This window comes from Ostrinia nubilalis, chromosome 21 (genome assembly GCF_963855985.1).
Source record: "Ostrinia nubilalis chromosome 21, ilOstNubi1.1, whole genome shotgun sequence".
Taxonomy (NCBI): Eukaryota; Metazoa; Arthropoda; class Insecta; order Lepidoptera; family Crambidae; genus Ostrinia; species Ostrinia nubilalis.
The window spans coordinates 8,485,311-8,510,827 of record NC_087108.1 but is presented as its reverse complement, the minus strand read 5'-3'; the positions used below and the strand labels follow the sequence as shown (position 1 = coordinate 8,510,827).

Sequence of the window (25,517 nt, the reverse complement as noted above, 5' to 3'; positions counted from 1 at the left end):
TTTCAGGCGCCTTCCTTGGGCTACAATAACTGGTCAATCGACAACGAAAGGAAAAATCAACAATAGGAATCTATTGTTATGCCAATTACGTGAAGATCATTCAGAAATACGTTGTAATCAACGAAACTCGCTGTGAAACTAACGTAACCTAATGTAATGATCCATTACTATTTCTTACAGTTTTTAATTTTGCCTAATATTGTTAAGAGATTCTAAAGAAAGTATCGTAATCACTATCATATTTTTGTTTTCAAGCACTACCCTGAGGTAAAAATCACAAGTCACTCGAGTGACTGAATGTCATTCAAACAACGAACCTACTGCTTCACTCCACCTCCTCCATCTTTCACTATATCTATTGTGCCATAAGTGTCATCCACCCAGAAATGCTAAACCATCCTGCACTAAATATTGTTAACCGCACAGTTTTCTACAACAAACAATTTTAAATAGGCGGTTTACGTCGTCATATCATGTAATGAATAAAATTTACGACAAGATGGCCGACTTTAGAGACGTTTAGTTTTCTTTAGTGGTCACAGACACAGTCACAGGACAGTACTAATTTTATCTCCGTACTTTATAGTCGTGTAAAAATGCATGGGAACGCTTTTTATGACGGACTCTTTGAAATTGTTTATGTTTAACCTGAAGAAAGAATTAAATTGCATGTAGGGCTTTGTACAGATAAAAAATGAATTAAATTAAAGAATACAATTCAATGAACTCATTAAAAAAAACCACAACCCTCCTTCTGGCGCAGTCGGGTAAATACAAGAAAATCTCCATTTATATTCAAAATTTTCTAGTCAATAATCTTTTTTTTCCTTATAGGTAGTTACTATGGGCTATGGGGTACAAACAAGTAGTACCCAACAAATATTATTCGTAATGTTATGCACTACCTACCTATATCTTTACTCTCTACTACTCTACCTTCACTAGTTGGTTTTCAATTGCAGTCTATTTTTAGATTTTGGATAGGTATTTATGAGTTGAAGTTGGATTATGGAGAGGAGAGTTTATTTTTCTCCCGTTTAACCAACACAAAATGAAAAGGAGAGTTTCCTCTACTTGTGTTATAAAATTTGTATCCAAATATTGAAGACGTATTTTAAGAAACAATTAGATACGTGGAAAAAAATGAAACCTAAATAATTTAAAAATACATTCCGTTCGTTTTAAAACTAAGATTTCAGATGTGCCATAAAAGCAGGCAGTGTAGTAACATTAATGCACGTCGGTACACATAGCATCAATGCAATGGCTCTTACGGTAGGGCTGCTACTAAGCACTTAATATTTTGTTTCTTATAAATATTTTGTAGGACTGGTAGAGTTAAGTAAAAAAGACGTCTGATTCTAGATAGCGATTTTTATAGGTTACATGTAAAACTGTCTCTACAAACTAAAATTATTTGTTTAGTTATTTTCTCTACGTCTTTTTCTTATTTATCTAACAGTGTGATGCTTTTTAAGAAACGTGTACACTGTACAGTAAAGGTTTTTATTTACATAATAACTGTTTTATTTTAGAAAATTTAAAATTGTGAAAATGCCCACATTACCTGCCTTATGAAAGTAGTGGTATACTTTCATAAGTCAACAAAAATATAAGCTTTTAAAGAACTGTAGATCGTCAAGAACCGTGTTGTGAAACGACACTAGCAAATATCTACTCAAGAAGAGATGGAAAGAAGCCTGTGACTGAACCAACATGTTCAAATTCAATCAACCACAACCTTGAATGCACTTAATACGACTTTGAATCGAATTCAAATATTGTTTGAGAATATGCGCCCAAAATCCTGGCAAAAAAAGATTTCTATTCCTAAAAAAATCAAAGCTCTATTACGGTCATGCACCAGCCCTATAATAGTGGGAGTGCGCGGCGTGACCGCGGATCGTGACCCGCGCAGATTGCGCCGTGCGTGTGCGGTGGCCATATTTATTTATTTCCATTGCCTATGTATTGCTGTGTGGATTGAGGATGATTGCCGCAATCTGACCGGCATTTTCGGACGCGGTGCAATTTCTTGGATTAGTACATTAGCTATGTGTAAGAGGGGTAAATAGGTGTATATTCTTGAAACGAAACCAACTCTAGTAGGGCCAGCTTGAAGACAAAAGTAATTCCATACAAAATAAATAACGCTAAAAAGTTGCATTCTCCTGCGAACTTAAAGCCTTTGATTCTTCAAGGACTCTACAAACAGCGTCATTTTGTAAAGCTAGATACGAAATTTACAAAATCCAAGATGTAACTTCGGCTTAAACAACACTGCATTCCGTGCTGCAAATTGACTGCAACTAATCCGCGCAAAAACTGAACAATTTGCAAATAAACAAAACGAATGAACCGAGAACAAGTTGTCACATAATAACGTACTTGACGCTAATGACGGGTGAGCATACAAAATCGCACAATGAGACGGCGCAAGAAACGGCGCGCGCATGCGATGCACCGGCGCGAATCAAGACGCGCGTCCTCGAGCGGGGAAAAAACGCGCGGCGAAAGAACGCTAGCCTGGGAAAACGCGAGCCGAAAAGCAGCTAGGTCTGAAAATTCTGTCTTTAGGTAACAAATCAGTCGTACTCATATAATTTAAGCACAATGATGTTGCTCATAAAGACACACACTTAGTTTCATATCTTTATAGCTTAAACGATTGCGTAATAAAATGCATCAAGAGTAAACAAGAGTCATGAAACGTCTGAAAAACAAAACCGCTCACGTTTGTGAATATTAAAGAAAACGTTAATGAATTAGACTACTAGTCAAGGACATAGAAACATACAAAAAGTGCTTATCAATTTGAGCCTACTTGAAAAACATAAGAGCTCTACATCATACATAAGTGGCATACATAAAACATCAACGTGATCTACCTACTGAACAGTAGACACAACACACAAAGCTATTCAACTGAATGCGCTGTAATTAAAAGGGCCGAGCCAAACACGATCAATCTCGACTCGATCTCCTCACATAAAGTCAAAATAATAGATGGCCACTCTAATGTCACTTTTTTCTCAGCGGCCAGCCGACGTACACGACGAAATTGACAGGTCATCAGCGACGGCGCAGGCGCACAGTGACGAGGCTCTTTCACCCGCCTCGCGGAGACTACCATCACTCCACTCACCATTTCAAACAATTTTAATCCTTAACCAGTAGCAGTATAGGACTATAATCCCACGGAACAACAATGCGTATAAGATCTCAGGCGATCGACTGCAGCGTCACCCGTTCGGTTCTTTTTTCGAAAGATAATCTTCGGCGGCCGAGGCGTGAAGGCCGACTGCCACACAACATGGCGTCGACAGGTTTCTTCCCGCTTTTTTACTTCTTTGTTCCTTTCCATTATTGTCTATGGATGTTTCGTTCCCGCCGTTCGATTTTTGAATAAAGACTTTTTTGTTTTTATTTCGCATTATTAATATTGCCGCGGCGTTTTATTGTTGTTTCTATTTATTTACATGTAGCACAAAAAGTTGGATGAGATTTCAAGATCACGATGTGAGAAAGGTGATGATGGAGCAGTTTGAACGGTTGTTCTGTTTAAAAAAAAGAATAGAAACAAGAGTATAGTTCGAGATGACGTTTCGCAGAAGTAGCATGATTTAGTGCGGTAGTAAAGTTTAGAAATCGATAAAATTATGGTTTAGGGTGGTAGCTGGTTTTATGGATATCCAATATCCCGTCATTTTAAATCTATGCAGAACATTGCACATAAGATAATATCTGCTTTTTTCTTCTGATTATGCTTTCCACAGCATATTTTGGTATAGGTGCTCTAACCTAAGTTTAAATTAAATAGTTAATGCGGAAATCTTTAATGGGCAAAAAATGAAGTTTGTAAGTTTTGTAACACCTTCAGTACTTAATTTGTTTCAGATGTCTCACAATCTTTGATTTAGTCTCAGACAGTTTTATAATATTGTCCTCTTTTATCAACTACGTACTTCTCTATTATTTTGAGTCGTTAGTTTTGCTTCAAAGTACTAAGTTCCACCTGTTATTTTTATGGTTGAGCAAACCATTCGACTGATAACTATGAATCGGTTAAAATCGATTGTTTCCATTCTCGGTCGTCAATCACCGAATCATTCGGACTCATGTTACTGAGTGTACACGAGACTATTATTTTGCATCCGAATATTCATCATTGTAAATTTGACTCTAATGTTTACATTTTAAGATTAAAACTCGTTTGTTTACACTGTTATTCATACGTTGTTTGAATTTCGAACGAGCCAATTATGTTCGCAATTTGAAAAAACGATTTTGAGCTTTAAAGCTTAGAGAATAAGGTGTATGAAGTTTTAGTGCGTAGTGAGGAAGCGGAATGAAATGAGGCGTTGCGGGTTCGATTCCCGATTCAGGCTATTAAAGTGTTAAGGTTGAGTAATGCCACGGTCGGTTTGTGCGCATATGTTTTGTATGAATGGCGCGTTTTGACGTGCATTGAAACGGTGTCGAGTGTCATTCAACGTTGTTACGTTTCTGAGAAATTGCCTTTTTTCAGTAGTTTTTTGTCATTGAAATGTTTTGAATGGGCTCTTTTATAACTGCGTGATTGCGACGCTCATAATGTTTACTGAAGCTAAGGATTGATTGCATCAAATAAAAGCTACCAAATGACTTTAAAGTTCAAATTAAACATTTATGCATTTCAGAATCAGATAGGTATATTTTTATAATTTGAATAAACCTAGTTTCTGTAACATTATCAAAAGTGTTTATTGAGTAGGTAGCAGACCGTATTATTAAATTAACCAGAAGTGTTTTGAAACAGATATTCTGAAATAACATTCAAATCTCAAGCCTCTGATTGCCGGGATTTCCATAAATCACTTGAATCTAAACTTGATTTTGAATCGAGTTCTGCACATAATTTCAGAATTTGACTCTATACAAAATTCAAACATTTTTCAGTTTCAGTAAAGAACGTCATTTGACTGAAACAAACGAACAAATGAAGAAATTCAATGTAGGTACTTAGGTAACTTTGTGTGATTCCTTTCTCATTTCGATCACAAACGGTACCATCAAACGTCGCCTGCGCACGACACTCAACCGTAAAACCTAACCCTTCATCGCGAGGTGTATTGAAATGGCCACTTATCACAAAAACAAGTAATAATGAACGATTGATCAATAAATAACGCGCATTGGTCCTTTAACGCGACTGGCGCAGGGGGCCCAATTAACTATGGCCCCCCCGACGGGCCAGGCCTTTGCTGCGCCGGCTTGGCCCGGTCTAATCGGCCCAGGATTAATGAAAGCTTTTTATGCAGCGGTTTAGGGTTAAAGGTGATTTAGGGAAGGTTGGAAATTTATGCCTTTGAATCAAGCGTATTGTTTTCCTTGAGACTTTATGTTTGCTTTAAATTTATTTTAAAAATAAATGTGAGCATGAGTTTAATTTATGTAACTTTAAATTATTCGTTTCTTTTATTAAGGGACTCGGTGTTGAGGTTAGTTCTAAATGAAAGCTCTATGAAAACCTTTCTTAATGCTGATGATATACAATTTATTTCAAAGTGGGTTAAATATCCATTATTAAATCAACGGAAACCTAAAAAAATGCTTAGAAAATGCTCTCTACTAAAAAACAAAGAACTTTTCCCACACTTTCCTCATCAATCGATCGTCACTTTTTATTTTAACAATAACGACAACCGCACAAAAACGTAGGAACAGGGCAGCCAATCGGAAAAACGAACCGCAGTTTCCATTTCAGTTCTTTTTTCAAATGAAATGTCATCTCGTAACGACCTTTGACCCGGGAGTCCAACCACATCTACTGAAACAGTCTGGGTTCTTATCTCAATGTAATACAGTCTATTTTGCAACGAAAATGTAAAGTCTGATGTGCTGTCGTCTGTACACGACTTGAGAGGGAAGATAAGGCAACATTATTTCCTCCGACTTCCCTGCCGCCTTTTTGTTGTATAAATATAGCGTCTTGTAAATACATTGACTATTGATTATTTTGAGAAGCTGTTAACTAGGTTACCATGATTTGTATGGCGGCTATTTTCTTTGGCAGTCGTAAGTTTGACGCTATATTGAATATTGTTTAGGGTGCCCAGGCTTAAGTTTTTTGCTAAGAAAAGCAATAAATCAGGGTTCGAAAATATCCGATATTTATTATAAATATCAAAATATCGGATATTTATGATATATATCCGATATATATCAACTTTGATATATATCAATTTTGTATGAAAGCCATAGTATTATTTTATTGTATTATTCATGAGTACTATTGCATATGTGTTACATGAACATTTTTTTAATGTTTTTAAAACTTAAAATCAGACAAATAAAGCAAAAACATAAAATATCTTTGAAATACGGCAAAATCAACTAAAAAAATAAAAATCTTATGTCAAAAAGTACAAATATAGTAACAAATTTTAAAAGTTGATATATATCATCAAAACCGGCTTGATATATATCGGATATATATCCGATATATATCTTGATATATATCCCTTGATATATATCCTCGAACCCTGCAATAAATAGATCACAAATCTAGCTTAATGCAACAGAATTACGATATCGTGTCGTTACATATCCTACAGTTATCAGTTATTGTTAGAAACTACGTATGGTAACTTTAGAGATACTAGCTTTTGCCCACGGCTTCGCCCGTGTGAAATTTCAAATATAAATTATAGCCATAATACTGTAAAGTTTCATTAAAATCTGTTCAGTAGTTTTTGGATGAAAGAGTAACGATAATACACTACACAAACTTTCGCATTCATAATATTATTACGCGTAGGATAGTGGGATAGGTACTCATAAAAGAACATTATGTAAATTAAATTAACAATATCTAAGCAAACTCCAAAGACAATTATGTTATATAACATCGTACCGCTAATTTGTTGATTAAAGAACAATCTCAAAGATTAAACTTTTCCTCATATTTATTGTAATTTTCATTAGCAAAGTGATTGACACAAATCACTCTACAATTATGTTACTGGTATTGCCGAGGCTAGTATCTAGTAGTCCTTATTTTATGTATTTTACAAGGAATTTAAATTGTGAATAGAAACGAGCGACTGCACAGACAAAGGCGAAAAACTAGTTTGAATCAACAAAGGTCCAGCCAAACTAACGCGTGCAGCCTGCATCCAATAAGAGGTGTCATTTTGATATTCAAAGGAAAATGCATTTTTTTAATAGAAATGATCGGATGTTTATTTCATGCGTGCGCGATGGCGATCAGATGTCGTTTATGAATTTGTAGCAATGAGTTCACATCAATGCGTCCGTCATTTGTCACGGCGCGATCTATCACGCGCAAAGTCAAAGTCAAAATTTATTTATTTGTAGGTATAGACTAATAAATATTACTTACAAATCGTCAAGTATTTTGCTCTTAAGGGCCTCTACATGTCTCATAATCTTTTTACCCTACCAGCGCTTCGAGACCAACATTTGGCAAGTGCTGAGAAGATACTGATCGCCATCACCATCGCCAATCCGGACGCGATCTGCACGCGTTGGTTTGGCCGAAGCTTAAGCATTGAGTATTCATAAATAAACTGGCTATACTCGGGATCTCACAAGGATTATCTGCAACATTAGCAAACAGTAAACTGTACTTAACTAAAAATATTTTAAACCTTTATTCAATTTATTTTCATTACTGATAGTTTTGATATGACTTAAAAAAATAGACCTGCTGCTGTAAAGAAATCATCAATGTTTATGAATGGTCAACTAAACGATTTTAGAAATAGAAACGCAGCCAGATTGTAATGTTTATTAATTATAATTTTATAAGATTTATTAAAGTTCCAATAGTCTCTACGTTGCGTGTATAATGCTTGTATGCGTGACATTTAAACATAATACCAAAGAAATACGATGAAAAAACGAGAAATTACTTGGTGACAGTGTTATCGCCCTGCAGTTATGAACAAACATTTGTTTCTGCCTCATAACAAGGCAATATCACTAATGAGCTGTCAATAAATAGGGATTTACCAAACTTCGACAAAATCAAAAAACGGCTGATCAAAGCCGCAAGAATTTTTTATTTTAACTGCTGATTAACTTATTGGCTCGGTATCTAGTAGAAAGTCGTTTTTATACCAAGACCTTTGAAGGTCGTCAATTACAGTGTACGGTTTCCAATAAAAATAAAAGAAACGTTACACAACTCGCGTAACATCAATCGAAGGTTACCGGTTTCCCGCCTACCTAGCCATTTTAAATGTTCTATTTGGAATGTTGAATTTTTTTCTTAAAAAAGTACTAATAGGTTTGAATCTTTTGAGTCATAAGGCAAAAGAATTCACATCACGCAGCTTTTAATTGAGTGCACAGGTTATCGTGTAAACACAGCTTGAAATGAGGTCCACTAACTCTGTGGCAGCCTATAACTGGTCATATCGTATGCGAAGCAGAAACGTTCCGCAAACACTGGCCACCGACAATTTCACGCCATTTACCCGCGCACAATATGCACGCGCAAAAAGAAAAATAAAAAAACACAATCGCGCGTTTGTTGACATTTTGAACTCGATAAAATACTTTGTTGTCTATGGTTTTTATTTTTTCGTCCATATTTCTATTAATTTTAGTAATGCTGATTAAATTTAGACTTGCGACTTCTTCATCTTTCTTTACTATTAGAAAAGCCCGTTATAACCTTGAAGTTATTTTGAGAATAAATTGACTAACCATTAACAATTAAAGGAAATGATGTAACATAACCAAAAATAAACAACCTTTATTGACTTTCTGGCATAAACTTTTCCATCAGCCTCAACAATCTTACAAATAAAAACAACAAAAACAATGCAGTGTTATAAAAGGTCTTGTAATCACAGTTAATGATTATTTAGTCATAAAACGATTTTGATAACCTTGCACATCTTGACAGCGCGGGAAAATTCCGTGTGGCCATTTAAAAAACAATCTAGACGCGCGCTGCTTATCATACAACATCGAAATAATTGTGAAAATAATTCAACGGTCTTGTCATTTTCCTCTGTCTTCTTGTTCACATAGAGTGCCGACAGGAAACATTATCCTGATAGTCATAAAAAGAATTACGTTGGCGGTTTGACAACTAATAATTACCAATAAGCCCTCGGAAAGGCAAACCGACCAAATTACGCTAAACGCCGAACTTAACCCTCGAAACGTCAACGACAATTACAGTTAATAAATAATAATTTCAATAATAAGCGTGTACAAAAAGTTTTCGAGACCTCCAGTTTAGCGGGAACCCTGTGGCCTATCGAAGGCGATACAAACCATTAGACGAACGCCCGAAATGATGGGTCAATCATTATGGCTGCGTTTTAAAACGCCGCGCACGTCCCATAATGGCGACCGGCAACAATCGCGCGGCACTAGCGATTATGACGATTACTGTCGATAACTTGTATCGACACCGGCTATTTGGTTAGTCGGTCGATTATCGATAATTTGCCCTCGGGGTACGCTCCTGACGCTGTAAATCGTTGACCGATTAGTTTTTTATTGTCTTTATTTGTTGGTACGTGATCGGTGGAATTTTACTCGTATTTACAGCTGTTCGCGTCCGTCTGAAATTACTCTTCCGCTATTATACGGTCCGAATTAATGCAAATTGAGCCAGTTGCTGTTCCCTCCTAAGAAATTATAATAATATGGACAAATAGGTTTATCTTCGCTTTCATGCCGGATATTCGTTACATCATCTGTTTGACCTGTTATCTAATTTATTTATACAAATACTAATTCTGAAAACAGATATGAAAATAACTTCTTGGGGACACGACAAAAACTGTAATGTCCTTTTGAGACGTCTGATTGTCACCAACACCATTAAATCCTTAGGCACGATTTCTCGAAACGCAATTTTCGCGCCGATAATATCGAATGAACAGCTAAAACCGTTATGGTGCATCTCGGCATGTTTTACTACCTATAATTCTATTCCACGAGTCCATATAAAATAGAAACTCGGGACTCGCGAGCTTTCAAAAAGGCTACATTAAAACATCATAAAACTCAAACATAAACGTTTACTGCGGCCATTTTACGAGCACGCTACCTATCGATCGTTTTTAACGATAAATAAAAATTAATGGACAGACATAGGACGGAATTGCAGTGGCTCGGCGAGGTGAGAAGCTATAACTAGCGAGAACGAACAAGTGATATTAAATTTCGCGTAAATCCGCGCGCACTCGAGGGTTAGGTGCGTTGCTCGGAGCGATGGGCCGCGGTTTTTTGCTTTTGCAACTGTTACGTTAGACAGATAAATATTGTGCGGTATTTCATTTTACAATTAGTTACGAACGATTCGAGCTCAAGCGTATTTGAACACGCATGTTCGTGCGAGATGACGCGTCTTGACCTTTTGGTTGTTAACTTTAATCACGTCAGTGGCACTTGTTACTCAATATTCTGTAGGTACACGATTGACAAATTGCATAGCAAAACAGCCATTGACAAAATTTTATTGTAGATTTTTCAGTTAAAGTCTGCCCTTCATTTGCGTAAACGAGAAAGGCAAGTCGTTTGCGAACCTTCGACCTTTTTCGACGCGCTGTTTAAACAATATTCGTGTCTCTGTCTTTAATATCAGCCGATCACTCCGTCATTTCGTCCCGTCCCGTCGGATGCAGAATCTTGCGTAATGGGTTCTGCCCTCCCCCCACCCCCCACCCGGCTACCGCGGGGAGGGCACGAAATGGAATTCTATCCGTCTCCTCCATTCCACGCCGTTCGTACTACGTGACTCTATATACCTACAACTTTCTCCCACTCACATACCACTCTTGAGTTCACGCAGTAAAGTTCAATTTACAATGCGAGAACAAGTTTTGTTTACGTCTGAATTTCCCCGTTCAGTTTTTACAGTCGGCACTCGTGTTAGTTCAAAGTTCTATACTTTTACTGAATTCGTAATAAAACATTTTTGTCTGTGAAGTTGACAAACTTGATAATGAAATGGTGATTCCGACATTCATTTTGTTGGTTTTAATGAACAAGAAAACCCATATCTGTAAAGTTCATTGACCTGAAATTCTCATCGTATGGTAGAGTTCGCAAAGTTTTCCAAGGACAGATGTACTTATAAACTTTTAACTATGCTTAGTTTTTGAATTTGAATAAATTACTTGCATTGAAAACGTAAAAACATTATTTCAAAATGTTTGAAAACTTCAAACTATATCGTGCTATAGGAAGGAAAAATGGTAAGCAAAGAGGATGTACGTACAGATATTTTCTTCGTATGCGTGAAAACTGCTTCAATGATTTTCCCGTTTTCGCAACTTTTTTCATTGATGCTCTGCTTCCATTCGTCATAACGTGATAACTCATCTTCAATACGTTATTTTTGAGATTTTTAAATAAACAAATTTCCTTTTTTGTTTTTGTTTTTCAATAATTACAAATTATTTAAAGTACCAGGGCGGCATATCTCGCGGGCGATAGAGCGTGGCCCAACAACAACAGATCGCGTATCTACAGCCTGCAGCGTTGGTACAGCGGTGTTTGCGGAGGGGGCCCGTAATGCCACAATAAATAGGGCTTTGGAAAATATTATAAAGGTCGTCTGAAAGCACACTGAGAGACAATATTCGTGTTTTGGACTTGGGTCAAATAGAACTTCATCAATGAATTTGACCCTGATTTCGTATTTTTTTATTTCCTAAAACAGGAAAAAATGCGAATACTACAGTAGAAAACAGAGCTCAGTACATCATGTACAAATCACTGTATCAAAATAAAATCTAGTTAATGTGTACCAAAGAAAATGTAGAGCTAGGTTTACTCATAAACTAGTAATTAAGTGTATCAATCAATTTTAAAGCAGCAGTTGCAGTTAGCCTTACTAGAGACTACTAACAGTCCATACTATTAACCATCGGCAAAACAAAAGCCTCCTTTTTGCAGTCAGATAAAAATAGATGACCGGACACGAACAGCCGATAACCCTCTCAATGCAGGAATAAACGCGAATTCATCGCGTCAACCCCGCGCGTGCCGCGTGCGTTTGATTGATAAGCCTTATCGCCCGGGGTCTCGCAGACCGGGGTCTCAGAGACCGGGGTACAACACCCCACCTCAGAAACGGGACCTTATCGGCAAGGGGAGGAAATGTATCTGGAAAATATTTCTTATTTGACGGCGCAAAATATTGGGAGAGTAACCGTAAATTCTGCTAAGTTTGTTTCGTTTGGGGTGCACTGAAAGTAAGAGAATCGTTTCAGTTTTGTTTTTAAATAATGAGCATTTTAAATGAAGAATACTTTTCAGCGCATTATTTGATAAGTTTTGCTGTAGATATCTCAGAACCTATGATTTATCACAGATTTAGTAATAACTAATGAAGAATTTAATAGTTCCTTAATGTAGAAAAAAAAAGGAAAAAACATTGTGCTTTCTTTTACTATGCAAGTTCAGATGCCTTTGATGGATCAAAGGATACTTAGCATAAAAAATATATGTAGAACGCAATAGTTGCACAATCCCGCATTAACCGCGTAAGCTTCTTAACCCTCCGAGTTCGGGCGGGTCTAATCTACCCGTGCGTGGGGTTTAGCTCAGCTAGTGGAAACAATACCTTGTTTGCCATATCTGTATCATTTCGCTCACTGAGCTTTTGGGGGTGAAAGATATATCGCTTTTGAAATTTCCGATTAGGAAAAATTTAGTGTTTTAGGCAACTGGTGGGGTGGGGAGTTTGTGCGAAACGAATACAATTTGGCACAGACAATGAAATTATGATGAAGCTTTTGTAGCTTTTAGCGTAGTACTTTGTAATAAACGTAGCTAAAATTGTAATTTCAATCTGAGTCTATCTTTAAAAATATGTGAGCGTAATGCACAAAAAAATGATTTTCTGTTTGGGGCATTCTTTTTTTTCGTTAAAATTTGGCACCTTTAGTCCTATTATAAGATAATTTTATCCTATTTAACATTTAACACTCCTCTTACGCAATGCAAGACGAATTTCATTTCCAAAACAAGATCACTACACTCCGGTCGATTGAGCCCCGCAAGTTTATTTGGCCAAGTTATTCCACACTAACAATGCCTAAACACAATTACGACGAGCAAACACGAGCGGCGCCGCGGGCGAGCACATGTTGCACAACCCGCGGTGTTGTTTTTTTTGCATTTGAAAAACATCTGATATTATGTGCCCAGTTTTAATTTGAGTCGTATTTTTGAATGGGTTTGCAATAGGGTTAAAGTTTTTTTTTTAGTTTGATGTTTGTGATAAAAAAAATGCCTGTTTTATGCTCAGAAAGATATAAAACCGCAATTGCTTGCTTATTTGACATAAAATCATCGATATAAAATTATTATAATTGCTAACGATACCTATAATTATGATATCTACAACATAAATAAACCTGATCGTTCATAAGTACGAGTATGTCAGAACTGTACTTCAAATTCTCTCAACAGGTTTATCGCTCTCATTAGTGAATATTATTACTCGATATTAACATTTTATTTGTAATTTATTTTACGAACTACGTGATTAAATAGATCACCTTAATGCTCACAGATACATTTTCGAATCATCAAACCAGCGAACCACAAATACTGTGAACACAATTTGAATTTAAAAATATTACAAAGTAAGCTAAAAATGTCACCAGGCAAAGGTTGTCCCATTCATTACAACTTACATATTAACTGTTAATCAAGCTATAATTAAGTTAGTTTTATATAGTTCAAACATGCATTAAGTTATTTGTATGTCTACTCCAGGTGTCTGACACGCCATATACGTCTCCATAACATTCCCATACAAATGCGAGTACACAGTTAACTTGTGTTAAGCTGTTTATCTATTTAATGATATTCAAAGCCGTAAAAGATACAGTAGCACAAACTGAATACATTAACATGGTACAAGTCACTAAAACTAGATATACCGGAACTCAATACTTATTGACATAAAGTTACAATGGTCTGGTTTTGCTCATACTTGTTTTTGTCTGGACGTTGGTCTTTTTTGTACGGCGGACACTGCAGGGTTAAATATTTTATAACTGTTTGTCTATGAATAAAATATTACATTCTCTTTGGAATATATTGTAAATCTGTGCGCTCTATTTTAAAAAATAGTTAAAACAGCTAGTGCTGACCCGATTCTAATTTCAAACACAGGTATGACGTTAAAAACACATTAGGACTCCTAATACTAATGTTTGAAAAGTTTTTACATAGTAAATTAAGAGAAAGGGCTACGCCCACTCTAACCTTTCTCAAAAATCATAATAAGGGGGTGTAATATCTAACCCCTAATCAAAATATTTGTACTACTGCTTTGAAAAGAACTCCTATCACTCACGACTCCATCTCACAATCACTCGCTTTTTTTATATCACGAGGCACTGCCGTTTACAAAGCCACGAGAAGAAATAAAAAAGTTGTCTATGCCACTACCGCGTGGAGACGTGGCTAATGTGTAATGCGGTTGGCTTTTTGTCCAACGCCTTTGCCTTATTCTTCTTTTTTTTCACTCGGATTCTGTTACGGTTCGTATTGATCGAAAAATCGGATTTCAAAATGGGTGCTCAAAAGTTTTATTGTTGCCGCGATACGTTCTTAAACAATAAAAAACGCGTTTTAAACTGAATGCAATTCTCACATGTCACGTTCGGAAATTGAAGGAGACGTGGTCGTGTTTTAGAGAAGTAATTATTCGCTTTCGATTGGGTGCGGGCGAGGTGAGGGCAATAAAAGACCTAATTTATTTTTTCATATAGCAACATTGCATTGTATACGTGATGCGGTATATTGTGTATCGATCTTTGATTGAACTTACGTAAATAATGTTTGCGGACAAGAATGGGTAATTTCGATGTAATCTAGTTGCTGGTTGGGCGACATTGACCTGTTGTTAGTTACATGTTCCTATCTGTTTCCTTTCTAATTTGTAATTTTGTTATAATTCATTTTGTAACTGAATTACTTGGAATCAATGACTCTTTTGTGGCGGTGACCGTATCTCATTGGTTTGTTAACCAATTTTTATGGTTTTACAACCAATATACATAGGTCCATATTATGATTGAATGGAGTGCTAAATTCAATATGCATTTTCGTAGTAACTACGAGAAAATTAAAGCTACGAACGTAATTTCGTAACGACTTTTTGAGTTATTTTTCAAAATATGTACTCTTACAATTTAATAAGTTTGTAATCCGGACATAAACAATAACTTACAATATTATTGTATTATTAACTTACAAGAAAAGTTTACCTTAGATATTTTATTAATCAACCTATTTGGCGGTGCTTTTCTTTTAAAACTTTTTATATTTCTTGTGAATTTAAAAATACTGGCAACTGCCAAGAAAAAAATCCGCAATTGTAATTTGATATGTACGAAAAACAAAAGCAGTCAGTCTTTTCGAAATTCGAATTTGATGTGAAAAACAAAAGCACTAAGTCGAGGTGGAAAAAACATTAAAAAAAAGAACTCACAATGCGTTGGCGCCTTCCCCGCCAGATAATCCTCCTTGCAGATAAACTTGTTGTCGTCTAGCACGTACAGTTCTTCGCCGGTCGACAGCTGCTTCCTGCAGACCAGACAGGTGAAGCAGTTGAGGTGGAACACCTTCTCCCGCGCTTTGCGGACCAGGTCGGAGGGAGATATGCCGTGCCCGCAACCGCTGCATTTTGTGCCGTATCGCCTGTGGAGAGAAATCATTTTAGAATGTAATATGTCTACTCAGATTTTACAAGAGATGTGAGGAGAACAACAGGGTATAAAATGCTGTAAATTATTTCATTAAGAAAATGTTTACCCCGGGTTTGCCACAATAAGGCTGAGTTGCACCACTTAACTTTGACCGTAACTATAACGATAACCGGTGTTTTTTTTTTTGAGATTGACAGATTTTTGACGTTTGTCAAAGTTAAAATAAGACGGTGCAACCCAGCCTAATTTATTTTAAAACCCAATGTAGTGTCACTATTTTACTGTCATCAAACGAAGTTTGTACCTAAATTATTTACAGTAGGTAAACGGTAATAAAAGCAGTTTATCACTCTAGAATCACGTGGTTCCGTGATACTTATTCGTTTCATTCGCATATTTTTTTTACAAAAATATAAGTAGTGTAACGAGACGAGTGTTTATTCACTACCAAAAACAAAACAAAATCTAACAGCGTTTTTGATGCTCATAAATAAAAAACACATACATCTAACCGTCTAGCATCGACATACAGCAGTGCGCATCCATTTATCACCGAGACATTCATCATAATTAACATTCATCACTTTCAACAGTGCACAGATTAAAAATCACATCAAGCGGTTCGGCCAATGTTGGCATTAACGTTGGCTCACGTTGGTCTAATTGACCAATGTTCGGATGATGAGAACGGAACGACATGAGAATCTTATGCAAATGATCGGTGTAAATGTCCCGAAAAAGTTGATTACACGCGTTTGAGCCGAGTAAATGCCAAGCGTGAGCTGATTTTAAACAGAGAAATGCGTAGAGCTATTTTTTTACTTTTAAGTTAGCCAAAATGCACAAGAACCTCACCTTGTTCAAATAGTTAAATCTCATAACTGTTTAATTATCTATCTACGCAGAACAAGTAAGTAGGTGATAGTTTTTGGAAAATTTCTAAAACATTACCATTACAACTTGGTAGCCATCCAGGTTTGGTCCCTGGTTGGACTTAATTTGTTGCTAATGAACTCTAGTATAACCTTTCAAGAAATAGGTCGAGTTTTCCTATGATACAGTATTTTGTATTATAATAATATCCTTTGAATGTTGAACTTTGAAAGGAAATTCCGTCATCTACTACCGATAAAGTGTCCAACAATCACGGGCCCCTAAATTTAATACCAGTACCTACCAGTAGCGTCCAATATTAATGTTAATCTCCCGAATTCAGATTCTTGAACATTTCGGCAACTTTAAACGTTAACGATCGATCGCCGTGTTTGTAGGTCAGTGTCAATCACCGCGCCACCCGTGGCCGGCAATGGAAACGATTTCTATCGATATTGATCACCCGGTTAATCGCTACCTACCGACCGCAGTTTCACTAGTCAAAGCACTGATGAAGACAAGATTGGCTCTTAAATCAAGAAGGTGTACAGCTACAGCTTAACTTGTTTGTTACGCCGCCATGAATATAGCTACATATACGGAGCTATTTTGACTACAAAAACTAGGACTTTGACATGGGTTAGAACCCCACTTCTTAGTATTAAAGTTTATTAGTCTCGAAATAGATGGAAGAAAGAATGATAAGAGGATAATGATGATAGTTATCTATGATTAAATAAAATTAACATGGTAATTTTAATTTACCATTACCATGGTAATTTTAATGGTACCTTGGGTACCTAGTACCATCTAAAGCCCGAAACTTCTAAAAGGTGATGATGAAGAACACACGCTGATGCGACAGTTTGAAAGTGATCTTTATCAATATTTATGTGGTAACAGTTGAATCCTGGTATCAGACAGATTCTCCTCGAAATCAAAATCAAATTGAACCACCTACTCCAAGAATTTTCCAACATGCACATCAGTTTGAATGCCTTTGGAAAAGGACTTTGGATACAAAATTTATTGGATCAAACAGAATTAAAATAGAGTAAACAACACTGAGTTTACTCTCGTAGTAGATTTCCCAAGGTGAAATCCCACAGATATACATTGATAATTATGTAAAAGTAGGTCTAAACTGCTAACATTATGCACAATAAAACTTAATGCGAAATAAAGTAATTACACTCTTATTCACAGCCCACTAAAGTTGTCAACCAACAAAGGGGATACTCGTAATTAATGGGTAATTAAATTCTATAACAATATTAGTTTGCCCATACACGGGAGTTGCTGATGGTCCGAAGAAATATCAATTTGATAAGTTAATAATAAATAAATTGTAGCACCTGCTTGCTGTGAGGACATCTGTTGAATAACACTTTAATATCACATTATTAATAATTGAAGTTTAATTTATATTTTATGTGGGTGAAAGCTTAGTTTATACTAAAGCTTCTGAATCACTTGCCTTAGCCTACCTACATCATATTAAACTGTCTAAATGTTTTTCTCTTCTGATTAATGTTGTTTTGAATATTTTTATGTCGCTGAATTCAACATATAACGGAAAGTAACGAGGCATTTAATTTAGCGAATTTACTAATTTCGTCTGTATTATGATTTTAGCTGCTGAACCAATGTTCATTAATTTTGGCATAACGATACACGAAACCTAGAACTACTTATTACTTATTAGTAACCTGTGGCTAGGAGAAGAATCTGCCTTAAATGTCTAAATAGGTAGGTACTCATCAACATTTTTACAAGGGCGTATCTATGATATGATACAGGGCCCCGGCTTACAGCCCCAGGGCCGGACTTTTTCAGATTAGTCAGAGTAAGCAAGAGCTGCCTAGGGAAGATCTGTAGTTTTGCAATGACTTTTTTTAGATAAGCCCCCCAACAAATTTTGATACAGGGCCCGTCTAACTAAAGCACGCTACGCGCTACGCCCCACTGACTTTTTCCCTATGATCATGTAAAAAATTATCGAAAGTGTAGCATCTACTTACTATTAAATACTCTACTATTAAAGCACCTTTATAATAGCAGACCACCTACATTTCAACACGTAAAAGTATTAAACTGTACACGAATTACCTGCATCCAAACTAACCTCAAAGAATTTCGCAGCTTGTTCTCCGACCAGAGTACAAGTTGTGAAATTGCCCCAATAGATATAGTGCAGAATAGTTTCCAATTTGTTCCTCGCCGCAATACACACATACCTTGTTACTTGCACGTACCACGTACTGCGGTTTGGTCTAGGCCAGTGGTTCTCAACATTGATAGCCCCTTTGTAGAGGTGTTCTCTGATCATTATCGATAGCGTTTTGGCAACTGGCTGTAAAGCTCTATTTGCATAGGCAATCCAAAGTTAGTACCTAATGGTGCAATGGTATGTTCCCTATATTGATTCCTTGTCTTATTGAAATAGAAATAAAAAAAGCTTTAAATATCTTGATATAAATATTTGGCACAAGAACGTCAAAATAATGTCGGAGAAGAATGACTTAACTTGATCATTTTGTAATGTTAACTACAGTGCTAAGTTTTAAGCATTATTGAGTTAGTAAATAATAAATTAATTAGTTAAAATTTAATTTAACACAAAATAATATTAATTAGAATGTTAAAATGACATTGGACAAAAAATCTAAAGTGTAAAAGTGGGGTTTATAAGTTGTAAGTTGAGTATTTCTGTTGAGAACCTTCAACGTACTTTATCTTCTGTTTTTTATTATTTTATCATCGCATTGAATTATTACAGCCACAATTTGCATAAACGATGTAGGCCGCATGCATAAAACATGACTCGGTTTGGCTACGACACTGGCAACTCGCCATCTTGGATTTCTGATTGTTGGCGCCAATTTCGTTCTATTGAAATTCAAATTCACCGGAAATGGGAAAAATCTAGAGAGTATAATATTGCTAATTTTATTTTATTATTGTGCGATAGATTTTTTCTTCGCAAATACAAAGTTATATTTTTTGTAAAATGTGCGAATGTTGATTGATGAATGAAGTGAGGTTTTTTTTTCACTCTATTTTCCTCTTATGTTGGTATTATTGAAGACATCGTCTTCTGTAACCACAAGACAGCAGTCAGTATTAAGCGTTTAAAGAACTTTTTTGTTTATTTTAACTTGTATCATCTTTAATAGGTACTTATTTATCAAAATAATATAGCAGGCCTTACACAAAACCTCGACGTCTCTTTTGTGAACTTACTACATTAAAGTAAATAAAAAAATACGCGTGAAAGGAGATTTATGGGATTTAGTTAGAATAACATGTCGGCAAAGCAAACCGAGAGTTTGAAATTATTCTAAAATGCAATGAAACACTCGCATAAATCGCACACGTTTGACATCCACCTGTTATTTATTGTTTTGTCTTCATTTTTCGATATCTTTTAACGTTATTCCAATTCGTTTTCAGTTCCATTTGAGCACAAATGAAAATGAGCCTTTGTTGTTTTGGTGGTACAGACAGTACATCAAGCTAAACTCTAGCTAGGGCATCTTAAGTAAAGGTATTTTGTAACAAAAAAGTAACCTTTAGTTCACTCCAATAAAATGTAAATGTAAGTATAAATAAATGATATTATGATAAACATTGATTCAAACAGAGTTTCATTTTGCTATGAAAGATGTGTTTCCTCAAATGATTAGTTGCACAGACAGCTCGGTTTTGATGTTATTCGACTTTTTTTTAAATAAACTAAACAGTTTATGTTAGAAAAATTACAAAGTTTTATTGGGGCTGACTATACATAGTTCTATGTGCTGTCGACAGTACATAGAAGAAGGTCCTTTATAAAAATAATTTCACCTTCAATTTTCTAATTTCTCCCGCATTTAAAATTTCCATTTTATTTCCTTATCTCTGTTTATTGTAAAATAAACTGAAGTATTTTTAATTATTCCCCTGTCGGCTGGAAGGTTTATGTGCGCAGTGAGGTCGCCAGCCTGAGGGCAGGTCCGCTCCTCAAATTGCTTAAAGACAATACGTTGAGTTATGACGAACTGCTGACGTAAGAGTTAGGCACTGATGGGTTATTAATTATTTCACTAAAACAGTTTATAAGATAGAGTCAATCAAAAAATAAATTGAAGGTGTGTTGAGGAAATTTTCCGGAAATGAAAATGAGGAAAAAAGGTAAGTTGCAGTTTTCCTCAAATTACTTAAAGAGTTAGGCACTGATAGATTATTAATTATTTCCTTAAAACAGTTTACAGAATGAAGTATAATATTGAAAATAACAATGTAAGGTTTTTAGGCAATTTTCCTGAAATAAAAATAAGGAAATATAACTTGCAGTTTGTTTTTCAATTATGTACCCACCAAAGTGGGTGACACATATTATACACTAATTTTGATATTTAGCATAGAGTTGTTTTAAATAACTAAACAAAAATTTATTCTTATTTCACGAGTAAAATAACGTGAAAATAATTGCCATTAGTAAATTTTAAGGTCATCAGATATACCTTACATTAAAACACAGGTGTAGCTACTGCCTAAGACACAGCCTGTTTACATAAACATTAATTAATAAAGTAAATAAATTAATAGAAAGAATTATTGTTGACGACTTGACATTCAATCTTGATTGATGGCATGGCTTCCATAACGGATTTGAAAAGTCAATTAATAGTGTTTGTTTATTTTATTACACCCCAGACCTTTATAACTACAGTTTATAACTTACAACTTGATGCTAATTCTTCATTGTGCAAGCTGGAGCATGCCTATATCTTTCTTTCAGTTTTCCAAAAGAGAGTGATAATTTATTTAGCAATATATTTGTATTTACAAATTGTTAATATTCTTTTATTCGTAAAAAGTTCATATTGTAACTGGCCAAAGTTTTCCAATTAATTCTATAAAAAATAAGTGAGTTTATGCCAACGTTTGTTAATAAAAATTTAGTATTTATTTGGTACCCACTACTGAAATTGACCGTTCAATTTAGCCATCTATTGGTTAAATCAGATCTTAATTCACTCCCTTTCAATTTCACTTAACTGCTAAACACTGGTAGGAAATATACACTCATAAACAACAAAAACAAACTCATCAAAACAATTTGAATTAGGAACGTAAACTAACGCCATAATGGCGGCCGACGACAAGCGGAAATGACGTCACTCACGAAATGTCACTCGCTCTACTCATCGAATTTCTGCCGGAACTTTTAAAGGTTAGCTTCGTTTTTTCCTTTCCGATATCGAATTGTAGTTATTTTTATAAAAGCAAATGAAAAGAAACAGTATTTAAAATTATTTAAACATTGCGTTGTAAAAAAAACCATCGAAAATTCTGATATTTTTTTACCAGCCGTTTATTTGTTCAGTTGTAAAAATGACAGCGATTTGTCTCTTTCTTGGTAATTATGATAAGAGGCCATATAATTTTAAACAACACAGTACATAAGTACAAAATTATAGTATATTTAACTATTGGACACTAGAAAGATGCCCTATTCTGAGAAAATCCCGCATTTCTCGGACTTATAGCAACACTACCTGCGTCTCTACCATAACCCTTACACGCGAATTTGGATTAGATACTTTTCATTCGTAACGTTCGTCATAGCTAACAGTCTCTGGATTTTGGAAACCAACCCTTTTCATGCAATGACTTTTAAAGAACTTAGTACATTGCTCATATCCGCTGTATCAGTAGTGCCAACAGGATGAGCACTTAGCAACAGCTGTTTTTGAGTTCCAACGGTAAATATTTATACAAAAAAGTGATAGATCCCCAAAAGTAAACTAAATTGAACCATTAAGCCTGCGGAAGTCGTAAGTGAACCGTTTTCCGCTAAAGCCTGCCCTGCGACAGAAAATTGTTTATTTTTTATAAAAATTTTGGCGCCATATAATTTAACAATATTATTATGGCCTTTTTGATGTTGCCCATAGAGAAAATTGTGGGTAATTGAGGGTATCTAAACTTTCTTTGTGGTGGCCCTTTTTTGTAAGTTCCGGCAGTTAATTTTTTCAATGTGACCTACACTTATTATACCTATTATTATCTTCTAAAATAAAAGATTAAAATTCAATAAGTTAGCAGTATGTCCGTCCCTTTTTTCCAATATTTATTTCTGTCACTTTACAATGCACTTAGAATTCTAGGCAATTTGCAACTTTGATTTTGTGAATTTCCAAAACCTTAATTGCCTCAAAGTCCGTTCATCTTCTTGATGAGTATAATAATCGTGTTGTATTATACTGATTAGGAAGTACGTGACAAAAGTTTCAAAATCTTGTCATTAATATGTGTTTCAAAGACAATATTTGTAGGACTACAAGACGACAAAAAGCTTCCTGGTTTCTAGAACAGGGAAAGCAATTTTCTCAAGCCAATGGCGTCTCACAATAATATTAAAGGATTAAACCTGCAAATAATATTTTGTTTATTTGCAAATAACGAGTGCAAGGAATCGCGAGCTTAAAATTCATGAGCTTTCAAACGCCCTGACGTCTAGCTTTTACGGCGACAACAAACAATGTATTTTATGTTCTAAACAGTAAAGTAACAATTGCCACGTAAAACAAATACCCGGCACATAATGAGTATATCGCAGTTTATAACAATAGATGAAGAGGAAGAGAAAAACAACGTGTGAAAAATAGCGAGCTATCAGTTTTAATTCAGTTTGAAAACCTATGATTTGTTTACATAACCAATACTAACAAGATCATGCAAAAAACCGTTTTATCCAATGAAATTGTCATTCTCTATGAGCACATGACATCCGAAGGCTGTGTGGCTCAAGAGAGTTACACCCGTATTCACAAACGATGTTTGCTTTAGTGAAGCAGCAAATCGAACGCACAGCGTTGAATGGAGCTCTGTGATTGATTCGTGTGTCACCCTGTGTGTCCATACGCACTTTGAGACCTCATTGTAATGTTTGTGAATACAGGCGTTATAAGTAGACGAGTTATAAGTTTAGGTATAAAAATGTAGAGTTTATAAAAATGTTTACAGAATCATTTTGTAGCCTCAAGCAACATCTTTGAGCGAGTACCCAGAGATAGACTTTAACATAAATTTCATCATCAAGGTAGTGTGTGAAACGAAGAACTTAAATATTGTGTGCTTTACTGGCTGCGATAAGTAGAGCGAAGATAGGTGTTATTATGTGCACCTCTGCAGCTTACTTCTCTCCCTGTATTAAACGGACCAGAAAACTTTATGCTCCAAATATATCCTTCATTTGTTTCTCTGTACGATATACATAGTACATAATATGTAAGTGTGTTATATCGATTGTCTGGTATCCTATGAGAACCTTGCTTAAAGCGGGAGATATATTAGGCTCGATGGCGTTCATTGGGATGGTCGATTGTTGATTTATTTGTTCCTTAGAGCTATCTTAAACATATACTACGCCCTACTCTAAGTAACATGCGGGTTGCAAACCAAGAGCTATACAAAGTTAGTTTAGCTTCTAGCACGTGGAGAAGGAACTTGTCCAGGATCGGCTTACACTAAGCAACAAGGTGAGCTCACTTACCTAAAGAAGTCGTTCCTACAGAACAATTTGTTGTCCCTAGAATAGCACTTGTCGGCCAGCGGCGCGCGGCAGTCGGCGCAGCGGACGCACGCCGCGTGCTACGCGCGCTCCAGCACGTGGAGAAGGGACTGTCCAGGATCGGCTTACACTAAGCAACAAAGAGAGCTCACTTACCTAAAGAAGTCGTTCCAATAGAACAATTTGTTGTCCCTAGAATAGCATTTGTCCGCCAGTGGCGCGCGTCAGTCGGCGCAGCGGACGCACGCCGCGTGCCACGCGCGCTCCAGCACGTGGAGAAGGAACTTCTCCAGGATCAGCTTAGACTTAGTAACAAGATGCGCTCACTTACCTAAAGAAGTCGTTCCTACAGAACAATTTGTTGTCCCTAGAATAGCACTTGTCGGCCAGCGGCGCGCGGCAGTCGGCGCAGCGGACGCACGCCGCGTGCCACGCGCGCTCCAGCACGTGGAGAAGGAACTGTCCAGGATCGGCTTACACTAAGCAACAAGGTGAGCACTTACCTAAAGAAGTCGTTCCTACAGAACAATTTGTTGTCCCTAGAATAGCACTTGTCGGCCAGCGGCGCGCGGCAGTCGGCGCAGCGGACGCACGCCGCGTGCCACGCGCGCTCCAGCACGTGGAGAAGGAACTGTCCAGGATCGGCTTACACTAAGCAACAAGGTGAGCACTTACCTAAAGAAGTCGTTCCTACAGAACAATTTGTTGTCCCTAGAATAGCACTTGTCGGCCAGCGGCGCGCGGCAGTCGGCGCAGCGGACGCACGCCGCGTGCCACGCGCGCTCCAGCACGTGGAGGAGGAACTTGTCCAGGATCGGCTTCTCGCAGCCGGCGCACGCCATAGCGCCGCCTGCCTCGCCACGTCCTGGTGAAGAAGGGATTGGTTGAGGACTTTTTGGATGAAAAACATCCTAACCTAAGGCGATTATCCAACTGCACCGCATTCCGCCGCTGTCTGTGGGGGGACAGATAACGCGCGCGTGTTTTCTATAAGCAGGCCTAGAGGGCTTAGGCTGGGCTGCACCATCTTACTTTAACTTTGACAAACATCAAAAATCTGTCAAACTCTATACAGAAAGCACTGGTTATCGTTATAGTAGTCAAACGTCGTTACTAGCGAGCGCATAAAAAAAATATACGAAGGTTTTAGTTCTTGAAAGTTTCCGCTAGGGGCACTGTACAATCAGTCATACATTTAATGTCTCTTTTACGCAGTCGACATCGAACGCCCCCAGTTCTGCATCACCGTGTGGAGGAGCATTGTACTGCGGATGGCGCGCTACGCGACGGAGCGCGGTGCAGTGTAATAATCGCCTTACCCTAACTTTGGACTAAGCAGTGAACTCTAAAGACAAGGGCTGCCACAATAGATCAAACCT

General features: G+C 36.6%; 1 protein-coding gene across 1 annotated transcript in view; it reads right to left on the bottom strand.

Moving 5' to 3' along the window:
- Nucleotides 1-24,980, bottom strand: part of LOC135082466 (LIM/homeobox protein Lhx5) — a 369,539-nt gene extending 344,559 nt beyond the window's left edge. Inside the window, exons 1-4 of the mRNA XM_063977261.1 lie at nucleotides 24,814-24,980; nucleotides 24,661-24,769; nucleotides 24,121-24,218; nucleotides 15,488-15,696 (exon numbers count right to left, since the gene is read on the bottom strand). Of these exons, the coding sequence (XP_063833331.1) occupies nucleotides 15,488-15,696; nucleotides 24,121-24,218; nucleotides 24,661-24,769; nucleotides 24,814-24,980 (583 nt within the window). The remainder of the gene's footprint in view (nucleotides 1-15,487; nucleotides 15,697-24,120; nucleotides 24,219-24,660; nucleotides 24,770-24,813) is intronic.
- Between the last annotated feature and the right edge of the window lie 537 nt (nucleotides 24,981-25,517).